At 39.6% G+C, this 26,248-nt stretch overlaps 1 protein-coding gene across 3 annotated transcripts in view; it reads left to right on the top strand.

The window, feature by feature from the left end:
• Positions 1 to 23,927, top strand: part of CPED1 (cadherin like and PC-esterase domain containing 1) — a 152,357-nt gene extending 128,430 nt beyond the window's left edge. For 2 of the 3 annotated variants that reach the window (XM_075743360.1, XM_075743350.1), the window contains 6 exons: positions 2,948 to 3,084; positions 12,152 to 12,372; positions 12,632 to 12,733; positions 12,929 to 13,016; positions 15,023 to 15,169; positions 21,036 to 23,927. In XM_075743360.1, coding sequence (XP_075599475.1) covers positions 2,948 to 3,084; positions 12,152 to 12,372; positions 12,632 to 12,733; positions 12,929 to 13,016; positions 15,023 to 15,169; positions 21,036 to 21,263 — 923 coding nt within the window. In that variant the 3' untranslated portion in view covers positions 21,264 to 23,927. Of the gene's footprint in view, positions 1 to 2,947; positions 3,085 to 3,533; positions 3,663 to 12,151; positions 12,373 to 12,631; positions 12,734 to 12,928; positions 13,017 to 15,022; positions 15,170 to 21,035 lie in introns of those variants that run through there. The other variant, XR_012833709.1, reaches the window with a different exon arrangement.
• The last annotated feature ends 2,321 nt before the right edge of the window (positions 23,928 to 26,248 follow it).

The raw sequence follows: 26,248 nt of genomic DNA, 5'->3' as shown, positions 1-26,248 counted from the left end.
TATCAGTGCTTCCTATAACATGAATTTATCTCCATATATCCTTGTTCTCTATTTTTTTTACATTTGCCACTAATCTTTAGCATATGCCAAAAATGGAACTATTTTTTCTTAATATATCTAGAGAGCTATTAAATATAAATCAAACTATTTGAAAGAAACTTTTCAAAAGGTACTTATCACTTCCAGTTGCCAAAATTTAAACTTTTATTGTTCAGATGTTTCAGCTTCTCAATATTCATTTTATGTAGTTCTACTTTTCTAGTTTATTACCTAAAACCAGACCAGCTCATAAATGTATGGGATGTTAAGAAGAAAATTCCATAAAATGAGGGATCTCCGATGTTGTGGACATTGCCAGAACTTTTATGTATTTGGTTTGAAAGTAAAATTACAATGTCAGGAAAAAACCTGCCCAGATTTCATATAATTTTTAAATATAAACCACTGCCCAAACCAACTTTCAGACCATTTATGAAGAACTGTGCAGTAGTGGTAGTCTCTGAGTCCAGACCTCAACCCAACCAACCATTCCATCCTTGCTGTTACTCAAAAGGCACAAAGCAATAAAAAGCGTTCGCACGGCACCTATTACCGTGTTATCTGAGACCTTGCACTTCTCGGTCTCTTCGTACGACTGCTATGAAGCTGGGAATGACCCTTCAGCCCTGGATTGCAAATGGGGCACCGAGGGAGCTAGATCCGCAATAGAAATCTTGGAGTGTCAAAGCATGCCCAGCCCCAGTGGTGGCCAGGAGGCCACAGCCTGGAGCGAGGGACCTCAAAGCCAAGGGACAGCCAGCATGAGGAAAGGATTCACAATGGCCAGCACTGGAGGCTGCAAGAGAAATTGTCTAAATTCAGCCCTGGGTTTCCCAGCTGAGCAGGATATTCAACTGGAAGATCACTCCCAGCTCCTGGTTATCCACTTTGTACCACCTTTAGATAAAGATTCACTTTAACCCCAAATAAAAGTCTGCATAGAATCTCACCCAGGGACCAAAGTTTGGATCTCTCTTTTCCCAAATAAATCACCAGGTTATAATCATGCTATTTTCCCATCCTAATGATGTTTGAACTTTAAAGCAACCCTCAGCTGATGAGAAGAGTGGGGAAAGTTATCCATAAGGACAAGCTAGGTGATTAAAACCTAGGTGATGCAAGTTTGGAGGTCTTCTGGGCAAGCAATGCTGAGCAGGTCCATCTCCCCGCTTGTACCCCAGCACCATGGGCCTGAGCATCCTCTCCTTACGCCGTGCTGAACCAGGCTGCTTGTCCAGCGGCAGCCTTCAGGAGGCACGCGTGGGAACCAGGGGAGCTGGGTTATGCTCACTGATCCACAGCATGGTGAAGTCAGTGTCCAGGCTTTTTTTTAGGTCCAGTCTGCTGTTACTTGCTCCATATCATCTGGAAATGTAGCTGAGGGTGGGGTGAGCATGTTCTGCACGGGGCAGAAGTAGCAGCCGCTGTGCGGGCTACACAGCAGGTGGAGCTGTGTGGTCATAGCACCGTGGGATATATTCTGCCCTTAGATGTACCAGTGCGGGCTCTGGTACAAACAGCTGTTGATGGTTTTCTTTGGAAGGATTTTTTCTATCTGTTAAGATAACTCCCCCTGCTACTTACCAAAACATATTCGCTTGGGACTTTTGCTCAGTGCAAGTGCAGGCTGCCTCCCTGGGAATCCCCCTGCTCCTGAGGTAGCAGCTGTGTCTTCCAAGGCTGCTGGGATCCTTGCAGAGTTGCTTTTCTCAGCCTCCCACTCAGTCCCTGGACTGATAAAAGTCGATAGGAAGCAGCCTTGGCTTTTTGCTCTGGCTTCTTGTGTCACAAGAATCTATTGCACACAGTGAAGAACAGCGGGCTGGCTGCGGAGCTGCTGCAGCAACAGTCACAAACTCTCAGCCCAGATCAACTCTGAAGCCATTTGATTTGGGAGCTGTTTGCTGGGCTGCAATGAGAAACCCGGTTGTGCTAGCAAGGCCTGATGGCATTGACACAAGGACCTGGGGACATCTGTGCTTTTCCTTGTGTAATGCCTTTAATCAGAGGCAAAAGCAGGTTTTGCTGCTACATAGACACTGAGAGATACTGTCAGGACAATGCACTTGTACGGGTGAGAAAAGTGTTTCTTGTGTTGATCTGAATATAAAGGCAACTCAAAAGTTTTCTGTCTTCCTTCAGAAGCTCAACACCTCTGACTTCCACTAGGATTTTGGAAATTAATAGCTTTAGAGAGCTAAAATAACAAAACCATTCAACCTTAGGTAAGAGATGCCTAAAACCCACTGAATTTTTGTAATCCCACTTTATGCTCCTAACCTGTAAAATCATTTTTGAAAATAGGGATCAGACTCTAATAAATCACATAGGTTATTCATCTCATATTACTTTCAGCTTCTGAAAGGTGTATGTGTAGTCTGGGATGGTCCTCTGAGCTCTCTGAAATTAAAGGAATTAGTATTTCTGAGGGAAAGTCATCCTCTCTCATTATCTGTATATTATCTGTAAAATCTTAGATTCATTTTCTATCAAGGGACTCTCAAAATCTAGCTTCAATCAACCACCCAACTTTCAGATGTTTAGTGGTAGATAAGAATGAATCTTGTCTTTAAACACTTTCTGAATGTGAATATTTTCTCTTCCCATTCAGCCTCCTCACCCTCTTTCCCTTTCTTGTATAACTTCTGTGGAGGAAGGACAAGCTGCTACAAGAAAGGCAAACTGAGCAATGAACCCATACACGACTGCCAAATTTGAGCATTCTCAGGAAAAACTCCCTTCATTGCTAAATGCAAAGGGCATAACACAGAGGAAGGAAATAGTCTTTTCAAAGAGTTGGGGGGCGTTTAATTTAGGGAAAACTCCCATGACAAAATACTCAGAAATATCTTGCTTGCTGCTCACAAGAATACAGAGGAGATGCTGACATCCCGTTACTGTTTTCCAGGGCAGTGGATTGTCCCTTGCCTCAGCTGCTCCGACAACAGGACCTGCGACTGGAGAGAAATAACATGGCAGCCCCACGGCTGCCGATACTCTGTGCTAGCCAAGCCTGAGCTCCAGCACTGTGTGGAGGGCAGAAAGGTATGTATGTAAGAGATTTTACATTTTAATTTGGTTTTATTCACCTGGATATTTAGTGTCCTGAAGCCTCAAAAACAGTTTCATGATTGATGTATAAGAATAATCCCTTTTTATTATAATTGGAAAAAGATTTGGTTGAAAAATCCACAGGGATGAAAACCAACCATTGTCCATAATTTAGCATCATATGCAGTCACAGTTATCTGCTGCCAATTTGCACAGAGCTTAGGTCTCACCTGTGGAGTTTCAAGACCTACGGTATACGTGGTTGCCAGTTAGACCTGCAGTGAGTAGGTAAGGACTATAAATGGAGGATGGATTTGCATTGTTCTCACAGTTTGTCTCACACTTGACATGCAAGTTGGGTTTCTTCTGCTGCATACCTAATGCATGGCATTGCTTGTGCACACTAATCTTACCAAGTCTTCTTGCACATTCTTTTCTTGTAGTGAAGCTTCTAAGGTGATTGCTTGGAAATGCAAGGTCTCCTTAATAAGCATGCTATGACTGTAAAACTGTTGAGAGAGATCTCTGATCTGAGGCTCAGGTACCTTACTGAGGATACAAGTATCCAGAAAGTAAGTAATTAATTGTTATAAAGATTTTATAGTGTATTGTCTAGGTAAGAAAATAGTAATTAAAAGTGGCATTTTGATAAAATCCGAGAGCATTTCTATACAGACAAATAAAAAAAAAAAGATTCTTTCAATCAACATTTCCTCCTTCTTTTCTGGTCATTTCTTGTCCTGCACAAAGTCCTTCATTGCCATTTATCTTTATTTCTGCCTGTGGTTTTCTCCATTACTATAGAGCTGTGGGTTTCTCCTAACATATTTTTCTAAAAAACCATAAGTTTATATGACAGAGGAGAAGCTTGATTTGCTCATCATGGCAAAGTAAGCATTTCTGGTTTGACCACAGCAAAAAATACAGAAGAATTTGATAGCTTTGCTTTGGTCTCTAATTTCCGTAGACATCGGGCTGCTTTAATAAGCAAACAGCCTTTGGCCAGGCAATTGAAGGACAGCAGAGGAATGATATGCCACTCTGGAAGTGGATTGCCAGGGTATTGCTGGGAGGATTATGCCAATATTGCCACCTCCTGAATCCGACCACTGATGTTCACCAGTGTCAAAGCAGGACAACATTTGTTAAGGGTCCATTAAAACCACGTCTATGAAATGAATGTTTGTGAGCTGGATTTCTTAATTCAAATTCCACTATATTCTGACTCTCTGAGGTCACTGATCTATTCTAGTGTCAGATGAGAGCCAGATCCTATGTGATCTGCATTAACGCCATGCAAGAAAAATCTCTGTAAAACTAATTGCACTTGTTTCCCATTCTGCATCTTTTGCAAAAGTCTTCTGTCATTGTCTGATAACCTTGACTGCTCTGTAGAAATCTGGTGGATCACTCCTGTTACCTTTGCATTAATGTCCATTTAACTGGTTTATTCTTTTGAAGTCATTACTCTAATGCACGTTCCCCTTTTGGTATATTTCTCCTATATCTTTCCCTTATTTTTGTCATCACTTTGCAGTGGTTTTAACTTTGTGTGGCACTTTGCAAAAGCAGTTCTCCTTCTTTCACCAAATAAATAAACGTAGAGCATGGACCAACTCCCTTATGTCAGTAGACCTTAAGAACTCTGAGAGTCTTTCTTCATTCCTAAGTCAGATGAGTAAAAATGGTCCTCGGCTTGGGTGGTAAGGTCCTGATTTTGTCTGTGATTAAGGCAAACTTTAGAATTGCTTTACACAGTCTAAGCAATGTAACGGAAAAAATATTTTTTTCGGGTTGTCACTGAAACAGAATTTTGCCTGTCAGTTCTATTATATGCTATTATATATGTTTTGAGCAATCTATATCTTTTATAAAGGAGCTATTGAATAGACAGGAAGATAGAATTTTTCTGAACAAATATGCTTTTATTATACAAGAGATTTTGGTAATCATCTATAAATATTTATATTTCCTCTTTTTTTATATTAGTTTAGAACCATTAAGCACTACAGAGATCACTGACTTCTACCCAAACCAATGACATCATAGTTTCTGTAGTAAAATAAGCAGAAGGTTTCAACACTGGAAACGTAAGCAGGCTGCAAAAAGAGCAGGAGTGCAAACCATAAGGGCAAAAATCATCAACCCAAGTGAGGACACTGAGATGATCTAGAATGCTTTTTGATTTATATTGTCATTTGCTGAAGCTGGATAAGAAATGGCTCCTTTGCAAAGGAACGTTTTGCAGCCTCAGAGGCAAAATCGTTCCATGAGATCTGGAAGTAACCATGAGCTCTCCCAACCCTGGCCCCAGCTTCTTACCTGCAGACCACACGGCATCCGAATTCTTGCTCAAAGTTTATTCTGATCTAAGGCAATAAAACCTCCATACACCCCACATAATTACCAATCCTTCCTCAGGCAAGCAGAGATATATATGTCTATAGCATCTTTGGGTCAAATGACGTCACACTTTCCATCAAAACACTAACAGCCCTCTATGACTGAATTTCTCGTCTGAATACCATTCATAAAAAGTTTAATCATGCAAGATTTGGCCAGGAATCAAAGGTAAAGCAAGTAGTGGCATTTGTGATTCACTAGACTGAAGTCTTTGCTTTTTGTCCTGAAAAAAAAAAAAAAAAAAAAAAAAAAATTGATTTCAGGATTCTGACCTGCTGGCTTTATTTCTTATGATTAAAACATCCTGATAAGACATTATAAACAACATAAGTGTCTGTTATTATGTCTTTTCTTGTAAATAGGAGATATTAATTGATATGCTGCTGCCAAATTCCAACTACGATAACTGCAGGCTGTTTTCTTATACTCCCTTATTAGTTTTATATGAAAAAAAAAAAAAGAAAAAAAAGAAAAAAAAGAAAACAGAAAAAAAAAAGAAAAAAGAAAAAAAGAAAAAAGAGAAAAGAAAAATAAAAAAGAAAAAAGAAAAAAGAAAAAAGAAAAAAAAAAAAAAAGGCTACTTGTCTATCTATCTACTTTGAATGAATGCAAAGGGAAGCATGGAATGAGTTAACCACTGTTGTGCTGTGTCCCTGGTCTGGGTGCGCTGCAGCAGCTGATGAAATAAGATGTACAGTGAATACTCTTTTTGGCTGAAATGCAGTACATGTAAAATCAACTGTATGTTTAAGTACAATCATTCTGGTTTTCCCATGTTTCATAGAACAACAGTAAAATGCAGCATTCAGCTATGTCTCTTGCTCATTAATTTCTTTTATGCATTTGTCAATGTTTCTGAAATATGTTTACGGTCACCCAAACAGAGCACTTCTTTCCTATCATCTACATCATAAATAAGCCTCCAAAAATGCTTTCTAATTTGTTTTCTAGCTCCAGGCCGGTTTCATGTCTTATATGAAAATTGATTTGTTTTTCAGAGCTCATCTCTAAAATTATCATCTCCTTTATAACAGAAATTCATTTTCCCTGGCTATGACTTCCAATAGATTTCACATCACCGTTAATTGCTATTTTAATCTGTGTGCATATAAAACTGTGTTTGAGATAAGTTGTTTCTGTTTCATAAAAACCTAAGACCACCTGTACTGAAACAATAACACTCAGATTGGTGGAGACATGAGAAAGGATATACATCCACAAAAACAGTTTACGAGGCCTTATTTTGCTTTATGATGTGTTAGCAAGACTAGTCAGTCATATGTGTGTATTTCAGACACAGTAAACAGGAAAATTTTGAAGTGTTGAGGCTAAGGTGATTCTGGCTGAGTAGATTTTCATTCAGTCCACTTTTAATTTCTGCAGTCCTTTTTCTCCTCCATTTTAAACTCTAAGGGTAACAAGATGCAGGCTGTGTTGTTCTTAGGGAACTCCTCATGCATGCCCTAATTGAATCAAAGAAACAGGCAATCATAATAAAAATATTATATCTGTTTTATATTCGCTCAACAAAATCCTCTGTAACTGTGGTTAATGAGCTTTTGCTGTAAGATTTATACAATTTTATTAAGACATGATGCTTTGACTTTTGTCCGAGAACTTTAAAAAATGGGTGAAGGAAAAGGGGTTCTAACAGGTAATTATTTATCCAATTAGCAGCATGTAGAAAGCTGGCCTAAATAGCAGGGGGATATATATTTTGTTTATCATTGAGAAATACTACTCAGAGTTTAGTCTTATAATAAAGTACCATTGAGTCGTGTGTAATTAAGAACAGGAAATATGAAAAGGCAATATTTGCTGAAGTACTTAAAATTCAGCTGTTAAAACAGGAATTTAAACTTATAATTTCTTAATAATATTTTAGAGTTAAGTAGTGTTTTGGACTTACAGGTGTGTAAATTTCCTAAGTGTGGTTAATTTATAATGATAGATCTGGTTAAGCAGTGAATTCCACTATGCTTAAGCAATCTTTTAAAGCCTGTAAGCTATAATGGAATTTTTCACACAAAACAGCTATAACAGAAGACGCTGAAAACATCTGTCTGCCTGGAAGTGTTGTTCTTTGTCTGGTAAAATTATAGCCTTATGTATGTTTGATCCTTTAGTCATCCTGCAGACAAATCCTCCATTGACCTGAACAGTACATGACTAAGCCGTGTACCAGACTGTAAAGAAAATGAGATATGGCATATTCTACACACCTGAGCCATCATTTTGCTCATTATTGTCACAGAGCTAAATACAGAATCATCCCCAGAGCCCCTGGTTCAAATCATATTAAATACTACATGGCAGCCAACTATAGTAAGTTCATGCAACTGTATAGAAATAAATGTGGACATAGCTACCACACATTCAATTATATCGAATAATTATTCTAATTTATTTCAGTTCTGGGCTTAGTTGAAGGACATAAGTTTTATTCCTGGGGCTATACACCACTTACTTTAGCCTTTGGGTCTTCCAAGCACGTTTTGTAAATGAAGCTGAATTGCAAAAGGTGGATGCTTTGAAAAATGCTTTCTGATGGTCTGCATACCACAACAAAATGTGCTTAACCAGCTCTGCACAAGGGCGGTTTGAAGAGCCACTTTGCAGGTAGGATTCCCTGCTAATGTCCTGTTCTTCCATCTGGAATTTTTTAGGGAGAAGAAAAAGAAGAATTTGTCTATTTTTCCAGGTTTTACACATCTCATAGCATGGTTGGACCAATAGTTAGAAGCAGATTACTGGGTGGAGACAGGTCTTAATCAATGGATGCTCTGTGTGTGCAGATTTGCTGGTGATGTGCTATGCATGCACCAGCCTGGGATGCATTGGATTACAAGGAATGCACATCCATCTTTCTATTTGAAATCTTCTCTGGAAATGTGGCAGAGTACACCCTTCAAAATCCCAGCACGCGCTGTCTCCAGAGTGTGACTGCTGATACCCTCCTGTGATGACTGCAAACAGACTTCAGAGCTTTCCATCAGGGCTAGAGGGCAGGGACCAGAGCTTCACATACTGCAGTCCTAGTTTTAATGACATACCTTTCACCAATGCTGTGATTTCACTGTGAGAGAAATAGCTGGAGTGAAACAGAGCTGCATGATTCCAGTGATACGGTCCTGGTATGGCTCATACTTGAATAGTCAAAAGACTTCTTGACTGAAAGCTAATATGGTTGCTGTAATTGACTGACATCTTTGAGGATGACCTACACTTTTGACCTGGCTTTCTGTACAATCACAAGTCCACTTTGGCTCCTTTCTCTCTTCTTCACTTACATCAAATCTTAACTATTCTCTTAGCAGACTTGTTTCTGGGGATTCAGGTTAGTTTCACTAGTGAAACAACCTGTATTCCTCACCAATGTGATGTTGCCATCTGTCTCAGTCTTGACTCATCCTGCTCAGACACACCTTCTGCTAGGAATAAGCAGACGTTCCCAGACACTCAATAGCATTAGCTGTCTGATCTAATCTATTTCCTGACCTCCTGCTTTACCTCTTCACAACAAGCTCACTTAAGGGTGAAAATGGAGATGTTCTGAGACTCAGAACTTGCTCTTTCAGAGATGGGCTGTGTGCAGTCTCACCAGTCTTGTGATAATATTTGAAGAAGTGTGGCTGGGCGTTAACAGTTATCTGTTTCATCCGGTTGTACTGACTGCTCTACAGGAATCTACTCTGACTCCTGTCACCCCCTTCATGTTCTCAGAACATCAAGACAACAATAGTAGCACTGTTCTAAGACCCACCTGACATTTTGATATGGTGTTTACAGATTAAAACTACAACTTTAATACGTGATCGTACGTAACTTGTCTCTCCTGGTACTGGTTTTCTAAATGACTGCACGTAGTGCCCTCTCATCGGCAGGCCTGGCCAGCTAGGTACCCCAGGGCAGGCTTGAAAACTCACTCACGGATCCACTGCTTTTGTGTGCATGTGGGTGCAGAAATTGTAAATCCCTACAACGCTGAAGTATTTAATAGTATAAATTGAGTGTGTGCTGAAATTCTGACATAATAAAAAAATGGGACAGAGGCTGATGAGTCGATCCCAGTCTTTGATGCTCTGCAATGTTTGAGACTGGAAATATTTAGGATGACACTTCACACTTGAATTGCGAGAGAATACACAGTGTTGGCAATGCACGACATCTGTGCATCGTGTTAATTGGCTTTGGCCATGGTTCTTCTCTCATTTTATTCCATGTTTGCTATTTGAATTCAGTGGCAGATGAGATTAGACCTAATACAGTTAGAAGGAGAAAATATCTATTGGCATCTTCGTCACAGTAGAATGAAGAGTGAGATAAAAATGCCACATCTACCATATCAGTGTAATTTACACCTGAATACACTCCTTTGCAATTAGAAATCCCTATGGGCAGTGATAACAGAAATGAGATCCTATGTTACTAGAAGCAGAAGAAAAACAATATCTAGCATGTTCTGCCAACTGCTCTATGTGTGTAACCTGGTAGAGCCTGTTTGTTATTGTGCTAATGATGTTCTGTGTTTTTATAGAAAAGTTCTCACCCACATTGCAAATTAATGATACCCTTGCCTGCTAGTATCTGACAACTGCTTTTAAATAGATGTACATCTAGATACCACAGTGATGGACTTACGAAATGGAGATTAAAGAGACATGGATATAGACACATTGGAGAGCTTAAGAGATTTCACAAGTTGAAAGAATTGTTTAAAACCTCAAATTAACCTACTTTAGAATTAGGACATATTGTAAGTGCGGACTGTCTTCCTAACTGTAAATAATCATGTGTCTGTGTAGGGAGGGAAAGAGAGAATACCCAACCAGCCCTTCCAAGGATCCAAGGATCCTTGACTTCTGCGAGTCATGCCATGCTTGGTTTAAAGGGTTTCTTCTGACACAATGTGAAAAGAGTTGGAAACCCCCTTGCATGTGAGAGAAGTGCTTGTGCAGTCCAAGCAGGAATAGCAGCTGTTTCAGAATTCACTCCATGAAGCAGTTTTGAGAGGTCCAGGACAGGAGGTAAAAGAGCCTCTATATGCTCAGTGCTTGTTCTAATTTGTTTGCTACCATACATAATCTATCAAGGGCTTCTCTCCAGCCCACAATGAGCAAGGCATGGGAAGTTCAAGTCATTGTCATGCCCATTCTTGGCCCTGCCACCAGATCAGGCTATGTTCATCTGAAATTGCTTCTGTTCTGTGGGAACCATCATTGGTACACTGTTGTGGCTTATTTTTGCTCACAATAGGTTCATAGTGGTAACTGGAATCCATTCCTAAAACTGTGAGGTTCCTGAATGGAATAGATAAATAGAGATGTATTAGACGAGAGAAGTCCAAGATGCTTTCACCACATAAAATCTCTAAGAGAAGCTTTGGAAATGTATTCTTAAACATGTAATCTTGTGCAGTCTGAATTTTATTTGCTTAACCAAATATTCAAGGTGGAAGTGGTAAAGCATGAAACCCCAAATCAAATTAAAACACCGAACAACAAAACCCCAGCTTACAGGGTGCCAACTACCCTGAGTGCCAGAGAAGGTAGGAGAAGTTGCATACTGCTGTGCAGAGAACAGGGCTGTTACTGTGTTATGGTTCTGTGGGGTTTCTGACTCCCAGTTTTACATTTATGCCCCTTTATGTGGATTTCTGGCTGAGGTGACTGTGGGAATAACTGATTACATACACAGTTTCATTGGCAAACCACAGTGAACCTGGGTTCTTTTCCCATTTGGACTCTTGTCATTGCTTACACGTTCTCTTCAGCAGGAGGAAATGCTAGTCCTATCCACTAAAAATAGGGCAATGACATTAAAAAAAGCCCACAAGTTAAGTTCTGTGGTCTCCACATACAGAGATGTTTGAATTGTCAGGGACGTCTACAGAATGAGAAGGAGCAAGCCCAAATTTGACGACTTTGTTTATTTGCAAGTTCAGAGTAGCCCAGTGAAGACTGATGATACTTGAAGTACTTCTGTCATCCTGATGGCACTTCTAACTCCCTTCAGGCCACAATGCTTCCCGGTGGTCACCTCACACACGCCAAGACTATATTCAGATTATTTGCCACCAAAATAACCCCCTTCTTTTTCCTCCTCTGAAATGGCAGAAAGACCATCTCTCTACAAATAAGGCAGCAGCTGCATTCATTGATGTGTGTGTGTGTGTGTTTCTGTTTCTTTGGTATAAATTCTAATGAATCACATTTATGGAAGACAGACATTAACCAAGACGTGCTGTGTAGGAACAAACCACATGAAAAACTAGAGGAACGAAAGCAGGAAGCTGCAAGCAATCATAAGAGGCTCTGTACTAGCAATTGGAAGTAAATGTAAACTGAAGCAAAAGAAATGATCAACAAGGTTGAAAAATGCAGGACTAACTGTGCAGCTATAGCCACCTATAACCTGTACTTTTTGTCTTTGAAACACATAATACAGCTTTTTGTTAATCAGATGACACAGGTTTTGCTAAAGGAGCACTTTAAGTAATGAGATGTCAGGGCTGGAGAACTGGCAGCTCACAGAGATATTTCTTGAACATTATGAGAAGGGTTTAAAAACCTCTAGACTAGCTGTATTCTTTCCTTAGCTTTTGTTTTTTTGGAGTGTACACCTTCTAAGTATGTTGTATCTTTTTTTCCATCCAAAGATTCTTTTTATAGGTGACTCAACTAACAGAGGGATGATGTACTATCTAATAGAAAGAGTGAATAAGACTCTTCAGGAATGGCAAAAGACTCATGACGTTAAATGTTATCATAATATCAATGAGGGGAAAACATTTATCAGTTACTCATACTACCCCCAGTTTTGGATGAATGCAAACCAGAGACCGACTTTTGAAAAAGCACTAGAACAACTGCTGCAGAGGTACCGTACAAACTATTGCTGGCTTGTTTGTATTCTTACTCTACTTGCAAATGTGTTTAACACATTTTACAATTAAAGTCAGTAACAATTAAACATACGCGTGCAGACTGTATTGTGTGGTTGAAAAATAGTAGAAAATGACATCAGACCTCTGATCAGGATGCCAGACAGTTCACTGAAATGCAATGCAATGCAATGCAGTTAAAATGTTTGCCATCTGTTTTAAAGCAACATGTTGTTTTTCCTTTCTGGGTTTCAGATCACGTCCCCTGGAGAACACAGACCAGACCGTATTAATTGTAGGTGGCGTTCAGTGGCTTAATTCCAATCACCTGCAAATTATTCAAAAGGTGTTGAACAGGTAATGTTATGTGCTTGGTGTTATTCCAAGTCTTGATAGGATAAATTATGGGAAAAAACTAACAAAAATTTTAAATACAAACATTTAATTTGTTTTCTCATAGATGTGCACTTAACTGACTTTGAAAAAATAAGAACAAAGTGTCTTTTGATGTGTCAAGTAAAATGTGTATTTTTTTTTTAACTTGTCAAACAGGGAAAATCTATCAAATATCCTGGTAATTATCAAATCCATAGGGATGGGTTTTCACCTCCCAGTGGATGGAATACATTCTCTATCACAGGTAAGCTACAGTATATTTAGAGTGCATTTTCATGGAAGACTTGTCATTTCAGCAATAATTTTGCTATCTGGTCAAAATATGTTACAACCTCTGCTGAGCAAGCTTTAAGTGGATCAGAGAAATAATAATGTCTGTATTTGCTCATACGGCTTGCTGATGTGGGTTCAAGGTGATCTGCCTTCATGGATTCCACTGCAATCAGAGTGCCGTTTGAGATGCTGCGCTCAGTCAGCCGTCCCAGGAACCAGAAGAAGCTCCGATATTAAGCCTGCTGCCAAAGTTGAGAAATCAGGCTAGAGATAGGCAGATTTCTCCTCATACCACGTCAAGCACAAGCCCTCCCCAGGTTTCCTCCATGGTTACTGCTGGATCAAATTCGCCGGTCTGGCTGCATTGCACAGCTCTCCATAAATCTATCTTAACCAACCTATGAAGCCAGAACGTTACAGAGCAGCTGGAATGTACCGGTGAATCTAGCCTGTTATTTGTATGTTAATCAGATGTTACAGTCAGTTTAAATCATGTCCAAGACTCTCAGAGTAACACGTGGGCTCATTTCAATGCGCTAACTCATTCAATTCAATATTTTTATTTACAATTGGACGGTGGTTCTCTATTGGACACATATAAAATGTGTGGATGAGATGGGGCTGGGAAGCGCCAGAGGGCAGAACGGAGTAAATGATGCCTAACCAGCGCCGCGTGTAGCGCTCCAGCTATTCACAGGTGTTGAAAAGAGAAAATTATTAGCTTTCATAGTTTACATACAGCACTCCTATCACACTGGGAATGGTGCCCACGTCTTTTTGCAACCGTAACACTCTGCTGTATTCGGTGTACGACTTACTGTTCCTCTCACCCTTCTTTCCGCTACAGAGACTGCCTTGTCAGATTTTCCCCATTCTTTCTTTCTAAGTTAGTACTATCTGCCTTGTCTCTACTGAATGTCTTCTTATTGATTCCAACCATTTCCTTAATTTATCCAGATGACCAAATTAGAACACGGTAGGGAAATGGTTGGACTCAACATGAAACGTTGTTGTATCTCCTGCCATAGCTTTCAGGGGAGTTCAGTCCCAGGAGGAAGAAGCAGAACTTTGATCGAAGGTAGGTGAGGCAAGGACAGAAAGAGTATTAAAGGTGTCCCAGGATGGCCTTTTTCTGTTTCTCATCCAGTAGTTTATAAAACTCCAGAAATCAACTGCAGTGCATAACCAACATTCTTTTCCCTTTCAATTTTTGAGTCATATACCAAATGACCCATGTGGTTTGGGTGCTCTGGACTTCTGGATTACCCCAGCTACTCTCAAAGCCCTTCTGTCTTCAGTGTCAAATCCACCACCTTGACAAATTTATGGGTAACCTTTTTTCTATTCCTGGCCTTCCTGCAGTATCTCAAGAAATAATAATCTGTTCTTCAGTGTAATCATGTCTAAGATACCCATGGCCATATATTCCCTTTTAAGCAACAGTCTCAATGACTTTGATTTGAAGCTGAATTTTCTTTTACAGGAACAATTTCACCATTTGTTACAGACAACTTTAAAATAGGATTTTTTTTTCTGAATTAAACCTCATATTAGCTAAGTATATATTAAAAACAATTATGCAGTAATTTTATTTTAAACAACATTGAATTCTTTCTATGAAGGAAGCTGCACAACTATTGAAAAGTAATTATAATTACTGCTAACTTGATTTTTAGTTTTGATCTTATTGAAGTCAACCTGATTTGTTGTGTAATTAAGGGGAAATTTTTTTCAGATTTTCTTGTAACTATTTTTGTGCTACAAATCCCATTCTAAGAAATTTCTGCAAAAATCTACAACAGTCTTGGAGTAATAACTACTTTCAAGAGTGAATTTATAGTAATTCATATCTGGAGTATAACATAACTGCTTTATTCAAAATGCAGTTTTGCTATTCATTTCAATGGCAAAAATTCATTCAATGGCCTTTAAACAGCCCTTCTGACAAGACATTGCAATATTTTATCTGGAATGCAGGCAGAAGTGCAAAACTTGTGGAATGAAAACTTGGTTATTCTGGATACAGCAAAAAATTTCGGCTATGAAGTTGTTGACACCTTTGTCATCACCATGGGACGTTACAAAGAATTCCTGCAAGGGAAGTGCGGCTGCCATTTCCATGAGGTAATAGTTTATGCTCGTATCATTCCCAGGTATTTAAGAGGGATTTTAATTGTCAGGTGCTTAGAAACAAAAAGGTGTGCAACAAGGTTTGGATCCACAACTCAAATTTAGGCCTGAATAAAAATCACAGAGATAGCAGTTTGTACAGCAGTCCTTGTCCCTCGCCACTCCACACGCAACACTGCCTGAGGACAGGTTGAACTGCTGTAGTGGTGATTCCTTGAAATAAAGTCAATCAGGCTCTTCTGCAACGGTAACCTGGATAAAAGGATGCTGTATTGTTTATAGGTTCTTATATTATTTCCTATGCATTGTATATCCCTGCTGCTTTTGCATGGACTCAGTTTAGCTTTTTGCCATACCCAGTCTCACAGGGTTCTGTCTGAAGCCTTCCTAACCGAGCGGCTCAGCAGAGTCCCATCAAACCATAGGCGTGTTTAAAATGGAGCTGAAAACTGAAAGACCAATCTTACTGCTGTATATCTGTGAAAGGGTTATCTGGGATAATTATAGTGACTGACTAGACAAACAGAAGTATAAGTCAGTTGTTCTCACTCACACCCATAGTTCTGCTTTCTTTTTTGTCTGAAATCTACAGAAATTCTGTCTTCTGTTTTGTAACTACTGGACTGGTGTAACAGGGACATGGTAAAATATATATGGGAAGGGTAATTGAGAACATTTTCTTCTGTTCACTCAAAGTTCTGGCAAGGAATCTTCACAATATATTACAAATTACAGGAGTCCATGGATTAAATAAAAAATGAATAAGCAAACACATTATTATATCTAGGCACAAAATCAGCCCAGAGGCTGCCAAACCAGAGAAAGTGAAGAGTTTGAAAAACAAGATATTTAAAGTTTTTCTGGTTTCCTTTAAAACGTATTTTGAGTATGTGGTATATCTTTTTATAGTGAGTGCTTTTCCCCATCAGCAAAGGAGGTATCTGTTTTAGTTTTGCATTTCTTGTACCTTATGTATAGCAAATGAAGAACTGCACCCCTGGTTTAGTGCAGGCGACCCCGAATGGAAAAAGCGAGTATAATTTTTGAGTAGTTAAGTAAGCAGGTACCCTCTGCCATAAGACTGATGACAGTAATTTTGCATAGAACAGTTAAAGAACTGTCACCAAGGCCACCAGACTCTTGCTGTAGCTTCCAACCAAGTCCTTTCTCGTACCCATGACACCAACTTGTTGTTATAAAAGCCCAGTTCCCAGGTTCCTGTTATAAGTGGTCAGTCTGCTGAGAATCCAAACACGTCATTCTAAAGAAGACCTGTGAATATGACATTACTCCCTTTGAAAAGCAGATAAAGCTTTGAGGAATAAAAGAGGCTCATATCTTTCCAGGTGCTTAGCTCCTGATTCCCAGCAAAACATATTTGTCCAGTGAAAACTGGAATCGTGCACTCAGACATCATCAGTAACCCTATGCCTCCTTTTGTTGCTGGATATAAGGACAGAGAAGCCTTCTGGTACCTCTAAAGATAAAGTCATGTTTAGCACAGTAAGAAATTTCCTGTGATGCTACAAGGATCTTCATTCTTATGAAATGAATCTGGGTTGTCTGTTTAACAAAAGACTAGGAAACTACCGCAATTTATTCCATTAAAATCTGTTTAGGACCATAAAACTTGAACTGTCATAGCTTTCAGGAAGATTGCATTTCCTCTGAGTGATCAAAAGAGAGATGGCAGGTGCACGTTCTTTCATAGAATGAAATATAGAATGAGAAGAAATTGTTACTGAAAAGTTAAAACTGGAGGGGGAAAAAATGATGCAACAAAAGATAACTCTTTGAAGCCAAGAGTTAATGAATTTATGGTGTCTCACAGTCAGCTGTGGGCTTTGAGCCAGTAAGAAGCTACTAGTTGGAAGAAATATCAGGAGTTTGTTACTGACTAGAATAATGCAACAAGCAATTTGATGTGTCATTTAGAAGACAGAGCTCCACAAGTTAATTCTTATGGAGAAAATCCTAGAACTTTTTTTATTAGAGTTATCAAAAGTGCATAAATATTTAAAAAGACTATCAACCACACAACTGAAATGCTAGCATTTTTCCAACATGAATTTAGGAACTTGTTTTCTGTCAAAGCAAATTACTTCAAATAAGAGAGACCACGAAAACGTTTTCTGAATCTCTCAAGAGAAAGGTAAAACCCCTTTGCTTATTTTGCCAAGTCATGCCTGTCTTTCTGTAAGCCTCACTCTGCCCAAGCCTGTTCCCAGAACCTGGATGTGTGCAGGGTTAGCACAGAAGCTCCATAGAGCTTCGCAGGTACAAAGGTGGGCCGTGACACCAGGAATGAAGTGGAAGCACTAATTTTTGCTGTGAAGAAATGTCAGTACAGCTGAGATATATTTTCCTTAAAGATCCAAAAAAAGCAAAGATCTAAAAATAAGGTTTCCTTCATCAGACACCCACAGTATACACTGAAAAACAAAATATACTGTGGCTAATTAAACTTAGTAGTAGTTTAAACCAAACAAACTAAAATTCAGTGGTGATGACAGTAAAATTCAAGCACAGGCTCCGGAGTGTTCTTGCGGTGTCTGCTGGCCAAGGACTAGCATAGCAAGCCTAACTATTTTCTTGTAGCCAGTTGATTATATTTAATTCTCTCAGCCACAGCAGTCACCTTTACATAAAGTAGAATTAAAAAAAAAATAATAACTATAAGGCTTTGATTTTTCTCCTTAAATATCACAGGCAGAGATATAATATCAGAGACACTCTACCGGACAACAAATGCATTCCCAAAAGAGAGTGGGGAGATGATCAGCTGCCACTGGTTGGGGCTCTGCTGCAGTGTGAGGCTCACTGGGACTGAGCACAGGTTTGGGAGCATTATCAGACCCATCTGACCTCATGTGCTGTGCGTCAACCTCACAGCTGGTTTCCACCTCAGGCTCCTCAGCAGCTCACATATTTTCAGCCCATTGCCATGGCCTCCGTCCCACTTTGGGACCAAACACAGCAGGCGTGGTTAGTTAACCAATCTCTTAATCTACTCAGCTCAGTAGATGAGAGAGGCACAAACACAGCTCAGTCCAAATGGAGCTGGGAAAGAGGGAGTAAGTCACAGAGCAGATATTTATGCAATGGATAAATAGTCCCATGCAGTAAATGCCTCCCTCCATTTCACCCAGACAGCTATATTGACTCTTTTTTGTCTAGAATCCAGATGTTGGCATCTTCGTGGGTCATTGCTGATGCTCGCCATTTCCACAGAGCTTTTGAGTGAAACGGAGAGCTGCAAAGTGAAATATTTCAGATGCTTTGTATGGAGCTGGGTGGAAAACAACAGGGCGTGATCGGTCATCAGCATTTTTCATGCACTCCTCCATCATTTTGTATGAGCTCATGTGCAGGTTTGGCCTTGCTTCTCTGCTGGAGGAATCTCAACAGAGAATATGTGTTTCTGGGGATGATCAGGGGACAATTTGGCTTACGGAGCTGTTGTTAATGAGGCTTGAAAGGTCGCTGTGCCTAAAAGAGGAATAGATGTGACCAGGAGAATCCATCAGCCACCAAAACCCAGACTTGATCCTTGAGGAAAGCAAAAAGAAAGTCCTTGAATGCTTTTGGTACCTCATTAGTTTTAACAGTTTTGTCATCAGTTTATTTCTGCATCCGGGCAAGTGGAGTTTCATCAGGTGCTGAAGCAGTTTGCACTAGGAAAATGGCATTTTGCCTCTGAGGATGGAGCCAAGAACACGGAATAAAATCTCAGCACTTTTCATGTTTTATGAAACCAGATGAGATGGATTAAATCTACTGCTTTGTACTTTCACTTTCTTTCTCTTAAAAAATGACCTCCTAAACTTGCAGAAGACGGCACCCCTCTGTAAATGCCATCTGAGCCGTGCAGCAACAGAAGGCTGGCCGTTCTGTGCAGTCAGAAAACAAGAACTGAAATGCATTCAGCAGTTCTCATTTAGTTCTTACTAGCTGGCCAAACAGAAAGCTATTTCCCCTGATTGTCCTGATAAATTACTTGAGTTCCCATGAACCCACTTCAGAGGGCCTGGGGTCACCCTGATAGCATAGAAATCTGCAGCTCTGTAAACCCTGCAATCTTTGCTCAGATTGCCAAGGAATCTCAACTAACAAAGGGATTATATTGGTCTGGGACAAAAAATCTTGCATAACTCTGACACTTTCTGCTCAAATGTACTTCTAGTTCTATGCACACATGCAAACCTGATTTTTTTAATTACCTCATTCTTCACGAATGCGTATGGAGAAGTAGATTGGCCTGCAGATATAAAGACCTTTATGGAACCTATTTTTTTATTCAGATTTATTTCCTAACTTAATGGCAGTGAAATCATGGTCACAACATAGAAACTAGTAACCCTGGGATTTTGGTATCTTAATCAGTGGCTGGCCGCTGGATGAACATCAGATTGCATTCCTGGGAGATTATGCCTAACAGGAATGCAGTTTGGGTGATTGGTTCAAGGTGGCATCATTTTGAAATAGTTGTAAGATCTAAGGCACTAATTTAGAAAAATGAACCTGCAGTAATTGCATGAAAACAAATAACAGCCCTTGGCTTAGCTGTATCAAACTGATCAGAGGATATATTAATTTTCTACATGGATAATTCCTGGTCTTTTTTGAGTTCAGCCAGCTCCCTCATAGCCTTTCTGCCCAGTCTTTCAAGCCTTTTCACATTTTATTCCTTCACTCACATTTAATTTTCTATGAGTTGTTTCATTTATTATGAGCTTCACTACATATGAACATTGTTTCTGATTGTTCAGTGACAGTAAATATACCTTACATTTTTAAAAAGCTAATATGCTTCCACATAAATATATGCATTAGTAAATGAAGTCTGCTTTTTCAAGTGTCTGCTGTGATTGATATAGTAGGAAAATTGATGGGCATCAGAGCTATCAAGGCAGAATATATTTACTCTTTTTAAAATAAGTTAACCACTCGGCCCCTTTTCTGCTTTCTCTGGATTTTCCAGTGCTTGGGTGGCGTTCCTCTGTCCTGCATCTGTGCAAGGTTCTGAGGTTTTGTCTCTCCTGAAGTTGCTTCATTATTCATCAGTGACTGTGTTCGCTGAGACAAGACCTTCAGCATCTCACAGGAGACCACCCCCCTCAGTCATTAGGCTCCTGACAACCATACCTTTCACTTTCTCTCTCATTCGCCCCATGGGCATTTGTTTATTCCATACAAATTGAACATGATAATCCCGCAGCTTTATACATTATTGGGGGTCCAAGGAGGAGTATTCTTCTGCACTAAGTTACTGAACCACATTGTGGTTATGTCAGTGTGATGCCCCAGAGAGAGGGATGTTGAACTGCACTGTAACTCCCTTCTTGGAGAAACATGACACACAAGTGTCCCCTTGATCTCAACGTGGAGCTGGGCCAGGTTTGCATCAAGACTTGAGAGGGAGACATTCTCGTAGGGCTCACAGCTGAGACACAGCATATGTTCCTCAAGTGCTTGGGATCAGAGCAGGATTTAAACCTTCTTGCAAGTCAAGGCTGTCCTGAGTTTATTTTTTCCCATGGTAAATATACAGACAAGCTGTTAAGTATGAATTTTGTTGTTCAGATAAATTGTCTCTAACGAAGAGGATGGAGTATAATATACAAAGGCATTACAGAATCGACCAACTGAGTGTAATGGGCCAATACATTTAGATTCCAAGACTTAAGTGAATGAGATCTTGCGCTTTAATTAGTATGTAACATAACAAGTTGGCCCACTAAAATACTCCCTGTGAGCAACCTGCAGCTCAAGGTAAGAGTATCAGGACCGCTTTGTGGAGAACTGTCTCAGCATTTCTGTACACACAGCTGCATATCCTCCTATGTTACTTCTTTTGCAGGTGGTGAAATCCAATCCCTCTGAAGAAAGTCCACACATAACAATGACGTTATCAAGGCACTATACACTGGGGAAATTTTTTGGCAGTCAAAGCAAACCATCACAACTGCAGGACTATGCAACAAATTCTCAGTCCCCGTATCATGTCCGAGGTCCAATAAATCAAGTTTATTCTGAAATCCTTCTCAGCAGGCTCTGTGCAAGTAAGAGGAAGCTTGTCAGCACATAGCCTCCCTTGGATGAAGCGCTGGGACTAGAGATGTGCTGCTACCTGAGTGACAATCAAAGGACCATGGCGAATTTATGACACGCTTCCTTGATTGGCTGCACACACACCAACAGAGTTTGGGACATGTGGCATTTTTCCTAAAACTTTATGAAATCAGGATGTGCCTTGGCAACTCTGTGGTGTCAAAATGGAAGATGGAGGGATGCAAAGGAGAGAAGAGAGGAAGTTACTTGAACTGTTGCCAAAGGCTAGAACAGCTGTAGCTCAAGCAACAGTGTATTAATGATAGCAAAGAGAGAGAAATATATACACTCGAACGATTTGGAAAGCACTGCTTTAGCTCTTCAGCACTATCTAGTTTTCTATTTATAGAGACACTGTAATATTTGAATGTATTTAGAAACTGGCTACATTCCATTTTAAAGAGTTTTATTTTATGTGGATACGTTCCCTTCGATACCAAACCTTATCTATTTAGACACTTTGTTTATACAATTTGAAAATGTCTATTAACTTTTTACTGAAGATGCCAAGTTTTGAACTCTAGTGTTTTTAGTGAAAACACACCCCTTTGATGGAACAGATGTCTACTCTATTTTTTGCATGTTCTAAAGCTAATATAGAGATAGATTACTTAGACTTGAGACTGATTATAACTGTCTCGATGTAACATGTAAATATAGTGAATATGTTAACATAACCTTATTTATGGTCCCAGTTTAGGAGAATGGCCATATGCAGGAAGACTTCTTAGATATGTGCTTCAGCATCTGCCTTGGCCTGTAAGCCCAGCAAGTATTCTTCCCACATGAAAGTGCCATTTCTTTTATGATTTTTTTATAAAATACTTGCCGATGTGTGAAGCCAGTACCACAAACAGAAGAAAAATCCCCTTTGCAAGCACATATAAGAACTTTGGGGTCTGGTTTTTAATCTGTCATGACGAGTGTGTGATGCAATGTGATGGGAGCAGAATATACTGCCTGCATCTCGTGCTTGGCAGCAATAAGTCCTTCTCTGAATACTAGTTTTGTGCTGTAGCCCAGCTGCATTACCGATGTTTGCAGACCTAGTATGGGTGAAACCCCAGGGAGAAGCTTCACCACTTTAGGGGTGAACTGTCTGCTGAGCCCCTGCCACAATGCTGACAGCACATTCATTTGCAGCTATGGTGCTCTGATGGGAAACCAAACATGGCCCAGGCTTAGCAGCTGGGTGGTGGGTTAATGGCAACAGAGAGCAAAGCCCCCTGAGACTGTTCTCGCGACAAATCATCCAGTTAGGGATTTTTATTAATCCAGTCACAAAGTTGGCAATCAGGGCACCACTTTCTCCCACCATGCACTAGAGAAGGGAGTCTGAACCAGGTAAGTACGAATCTAACGAAGGATCCACCGAGCTCTGTGGCATGCTTCCTCCTTCACAATTTTACATATAATCCTCCACTAGCTTCTACTGCTGGTGGGAAAGGAAGGCTCAAGAAATGTTAGCAACAAATCATAGCACAGAACTAATCACCATCTTATTGGCCTTAGTTGCAGACAGAGGGGCTGCCCTAGATAGAAGTAGGACTAGAAATTCATGACACCACATTTAGGATTTGCCAAAGATCCCTAAACTCAACACAGTCTGTATCCCCCACTAAAGCATTGTGAATTCTTGCTCCTTCAGATAAGATCCATGGAAATATGATGGGAAATGGTCATGCAATGTGGATTTTGGCTTCCCTAGATGGATCCTCAAAAAGAGGATCTGGCATATCTAATTCATGAGACTTTCCACTATATTGACAAAGCTCCTAATTTAGACAATGACATTACATTTAGTGAGACAGTGTGAGTATTTCTGTTTCTCTATAATATGCTGCTGCTGTGCTTTCAGTAAATGTCCCTGAATTTCTATGTAAGGTTTTCCCTGGCATCGAGCTTTACATGAAAGATGGGTCAGGAGCTGTGCATAAATACTGAAAATGTCAGCATTTGGTTTTAAGCAATATGATTATCTAAGAAATATAATTGTATGCAAATTATGTAAAATATAATCTTGAGTCTGGAATTCCAGGGCTGCACAACCTTCAAGTGGAGGGATTTAACATCATGTCATTAATATCACTAGATGCAAAATGCAGCCAGATGTCTTAGGTATTAAGATGATCAATGACAGGTGTATTACAATTCTGCTTCTGTTAAGATATTTTTTGTAGCTCATTTAAATCCAGATGCTGTTACTCTTACTGTACTGTACACAAATGTTTTTAAGGCATGAACTGGTTTTTATGTTTGGGGCTTTTTTAATCAAAATCTATTGCTGAAGCATCAGCTATAGTGATGAAAAGGAAAGAGCTGACTTTGTTATATTGTAGCTGATATCAGCGAATGTGCAATTCATCACTTCTGGTTTCACCACAAAATTGTTTACATGTGCTGTATACCCAGATGTCTTAATGTTTTCCAAATCTTAATATTTTTCAAATGTATCAAGTTGAAATTTTCCTGTGTGTTTTCTATTTTTTACTTGTCTATGTACATATATATGTCTGTATAAAGTCATTAGTCAATTTACGAATTGATCTTTAAACAAGTTCTTTGAATAAGTTTTTTTCCAACACTATATATCTTCCATGTAATTTTAGGAATAAACAAAAGGAATGCAGACTATAGCAGGTACCAAGGCACATTTGTCATTATTTAACTTCGAAATATATCTAACATCTATAGGTATGTGAAAGAAGAGAGTTGAGTTTCACATGGAAGCATTGCTTGCTCATACACATAAAAATTTACAGATTAAGAATGAATTATTATGTTTGAATTCCAGTCAGAGCACATGTGTTGCTATCAATGTTTTACTTTAGAACTATCACATCTGCTGTGACATTTTGCCTGAATAAGCATTAAAGTGTTCCTGCTATATTAAGACTCATTCATAATGTAGAATTTTTTTCCCCATATATTTACCTTAGTGGCATTACTTACCATGAAAATAGCAAAGGACCTAACTGTCAAGGTGAGTTCCAGCTCCTAATGCAGACACGAATGGCCCTGGAATTGGTGGTAGGATTGAAATAATCAGGCCAGGGAACAAGTTCACCAAAAAGTGGTGTTTCCTGCTCAACATCTGTCCAGCAGCACGTGGAATTTAGAGTGGAACCAGGGTATACTTTAAGCTACAGATAGACTGAAACTGTGCTGCAAAAAATAAATACCTTGATATACAAAGCAGTAATCTCAGCTATTATTGCATCCCTTTACACTTCAGCTGAAGCTGCAGTATGATGTACCAGCATCCAATGAGTTTTAACTCCTCGTCTCTCATCTAACTCCGTAGATGTTGCATGGTGATTTGGGTTTTGGCCTTGCAGGGTAGATGGCCACCATGATCAAGCCCATCTCAGTGAGTATCTTTGGAATAAATGACTCTAACAAAAAAGATTTCCCTATTTGTAGGGAATGTCTTGACAAGTCAGCTCTGTCGTTGGAGATGCTATGTTTCAAATAGCCTTAATTGACAAGGAGCTGAAAGAATGAACTACCAATACTATTTTTAGGCTTAGTATTCATTTGAAAATGTTAATCTTTAGAATAATCTCTTTCACACCACTAAATATAAGGCCTTTGTTTTTCTCTTCTGTGACATATTAAAGGGACATCAAAGTCAATTTATTTGCTTAGTGGGTGGGGTAGCATGGCATCCAAGTACCTCAAGGTTGAAATAACCAGTAATAGTTATGCTTCTGTTGCTATGCTGAGCCAAATAGAATGCTTTGAAGAAGCAGATATGTGTGATATTAAGTTGACTGCAGTCCAGGGATCTTTCAGATTACTTTTTTAGAGTAAAGCAATTTTTTAGAGGTGCAGCGAGCTATTTGGCATAGAGTCAAACTGCTAAACAAGCCTCTGTAGGCTCACATGAAAAATACAGTCTTACCTTTTTGTTTGCCTGCTAGCCGTGCATCTGGCTTGTTTTACTTCGCTGTTATGACTATCTGTACCTGCTCTATTCCACATCAGCTTTTCTTTGAGATGACCTGAGTAGTTTCTGTTTTATCTTAGAAAGAACTTTTGGAAATCTGAGAGGTGATTGTTGCAGATTCAGGCTGAATCTTCAAAATATCAATGTTGTTATCTTAATGTTTTTGTCAATTCCAACAGCAAAATATCTACTGAGTGCAGCAAGGGTTGAGGAAGCCTCTTCTCTAGGGCAGTGATTTTCTCTGATGAATATAATCCAGCTGCATTGTGGTAAGTACTTAGTGTGCACTAGCACTTAGTTCTTCATGGAGCTTGCCTTTACCGAGCCAAACGCCACCTTTCAAACTCCACTGCCATCTTTACCTGTGTAAATCTTCAAAACACCAGAACAGTCAGTGTGTAACGTAGGCATACCTATGTATTGGTGCTGGTACATACCCTGCAGTATTTGCTGGTACCTTCATGCTATCCATTGAATGGAAAACCCTGACTACACAGTGCAAAGCTGCTATGCATTTTAGCCTTACTTACATGCGGTTTGGTGGTAGTAAAAGTAGTGTTACATGTGTCAGTTTAGGCCAGCACCTAGAAAGCTACACAAGTCATTAACCTGAACAGGCAAGAGGGTACTTGTGGCACCAAGAAGGACTCGTGTGGCACCAGTTTCTATTACGATGGACTTCTCCCTTTTCGAGGTTCATTCATCCGGGTGCTTGGGCAGCTCCCCGGCAGCTGTGGGCAGCCCTTCCTGCAATCCCTTAAACATGTTCAACAGCCTTGGCAAGGTACACCATGTTACATAGCCCTGAACTGAAGATAAAATGTATGTTTAAATGAAATCTGAACTGAGATCTTTGTGAAACACAGCACCTACTCAGCATCTCCTTGATTTCTTCTAGAATTGAACTTCTCTAATGAGGAGCAGAATTCAGTCCCCCTCAACTGAATCTCAGGTAACAGTGTTTTTCCCAACTTTTGACAAACTTTATTCTCACTTCTTGCTTACATGAAATA

The sequence above is a fragment of the Balearica regulorum genome, chromosome 1, assembly GCF_011004875.1.
Source record: "Balearica regulorum gibbericeps isolate bBalReg1 chromosome 1, bBalReg1.pri, whole genome shotgun sequence".
In the NCBI taxonomy this organism is placed as follows: domain Eukaryota; kingdom Metazoa; phylum Chordata; class Aves; order Gruiformes; family Gruidae; genus Balearica; species Balearica regulorum.
Note: the sequence above shows the minus strand (reverse complement) of the source record. Positions and strands in the feature narration are given on the sequence as shown.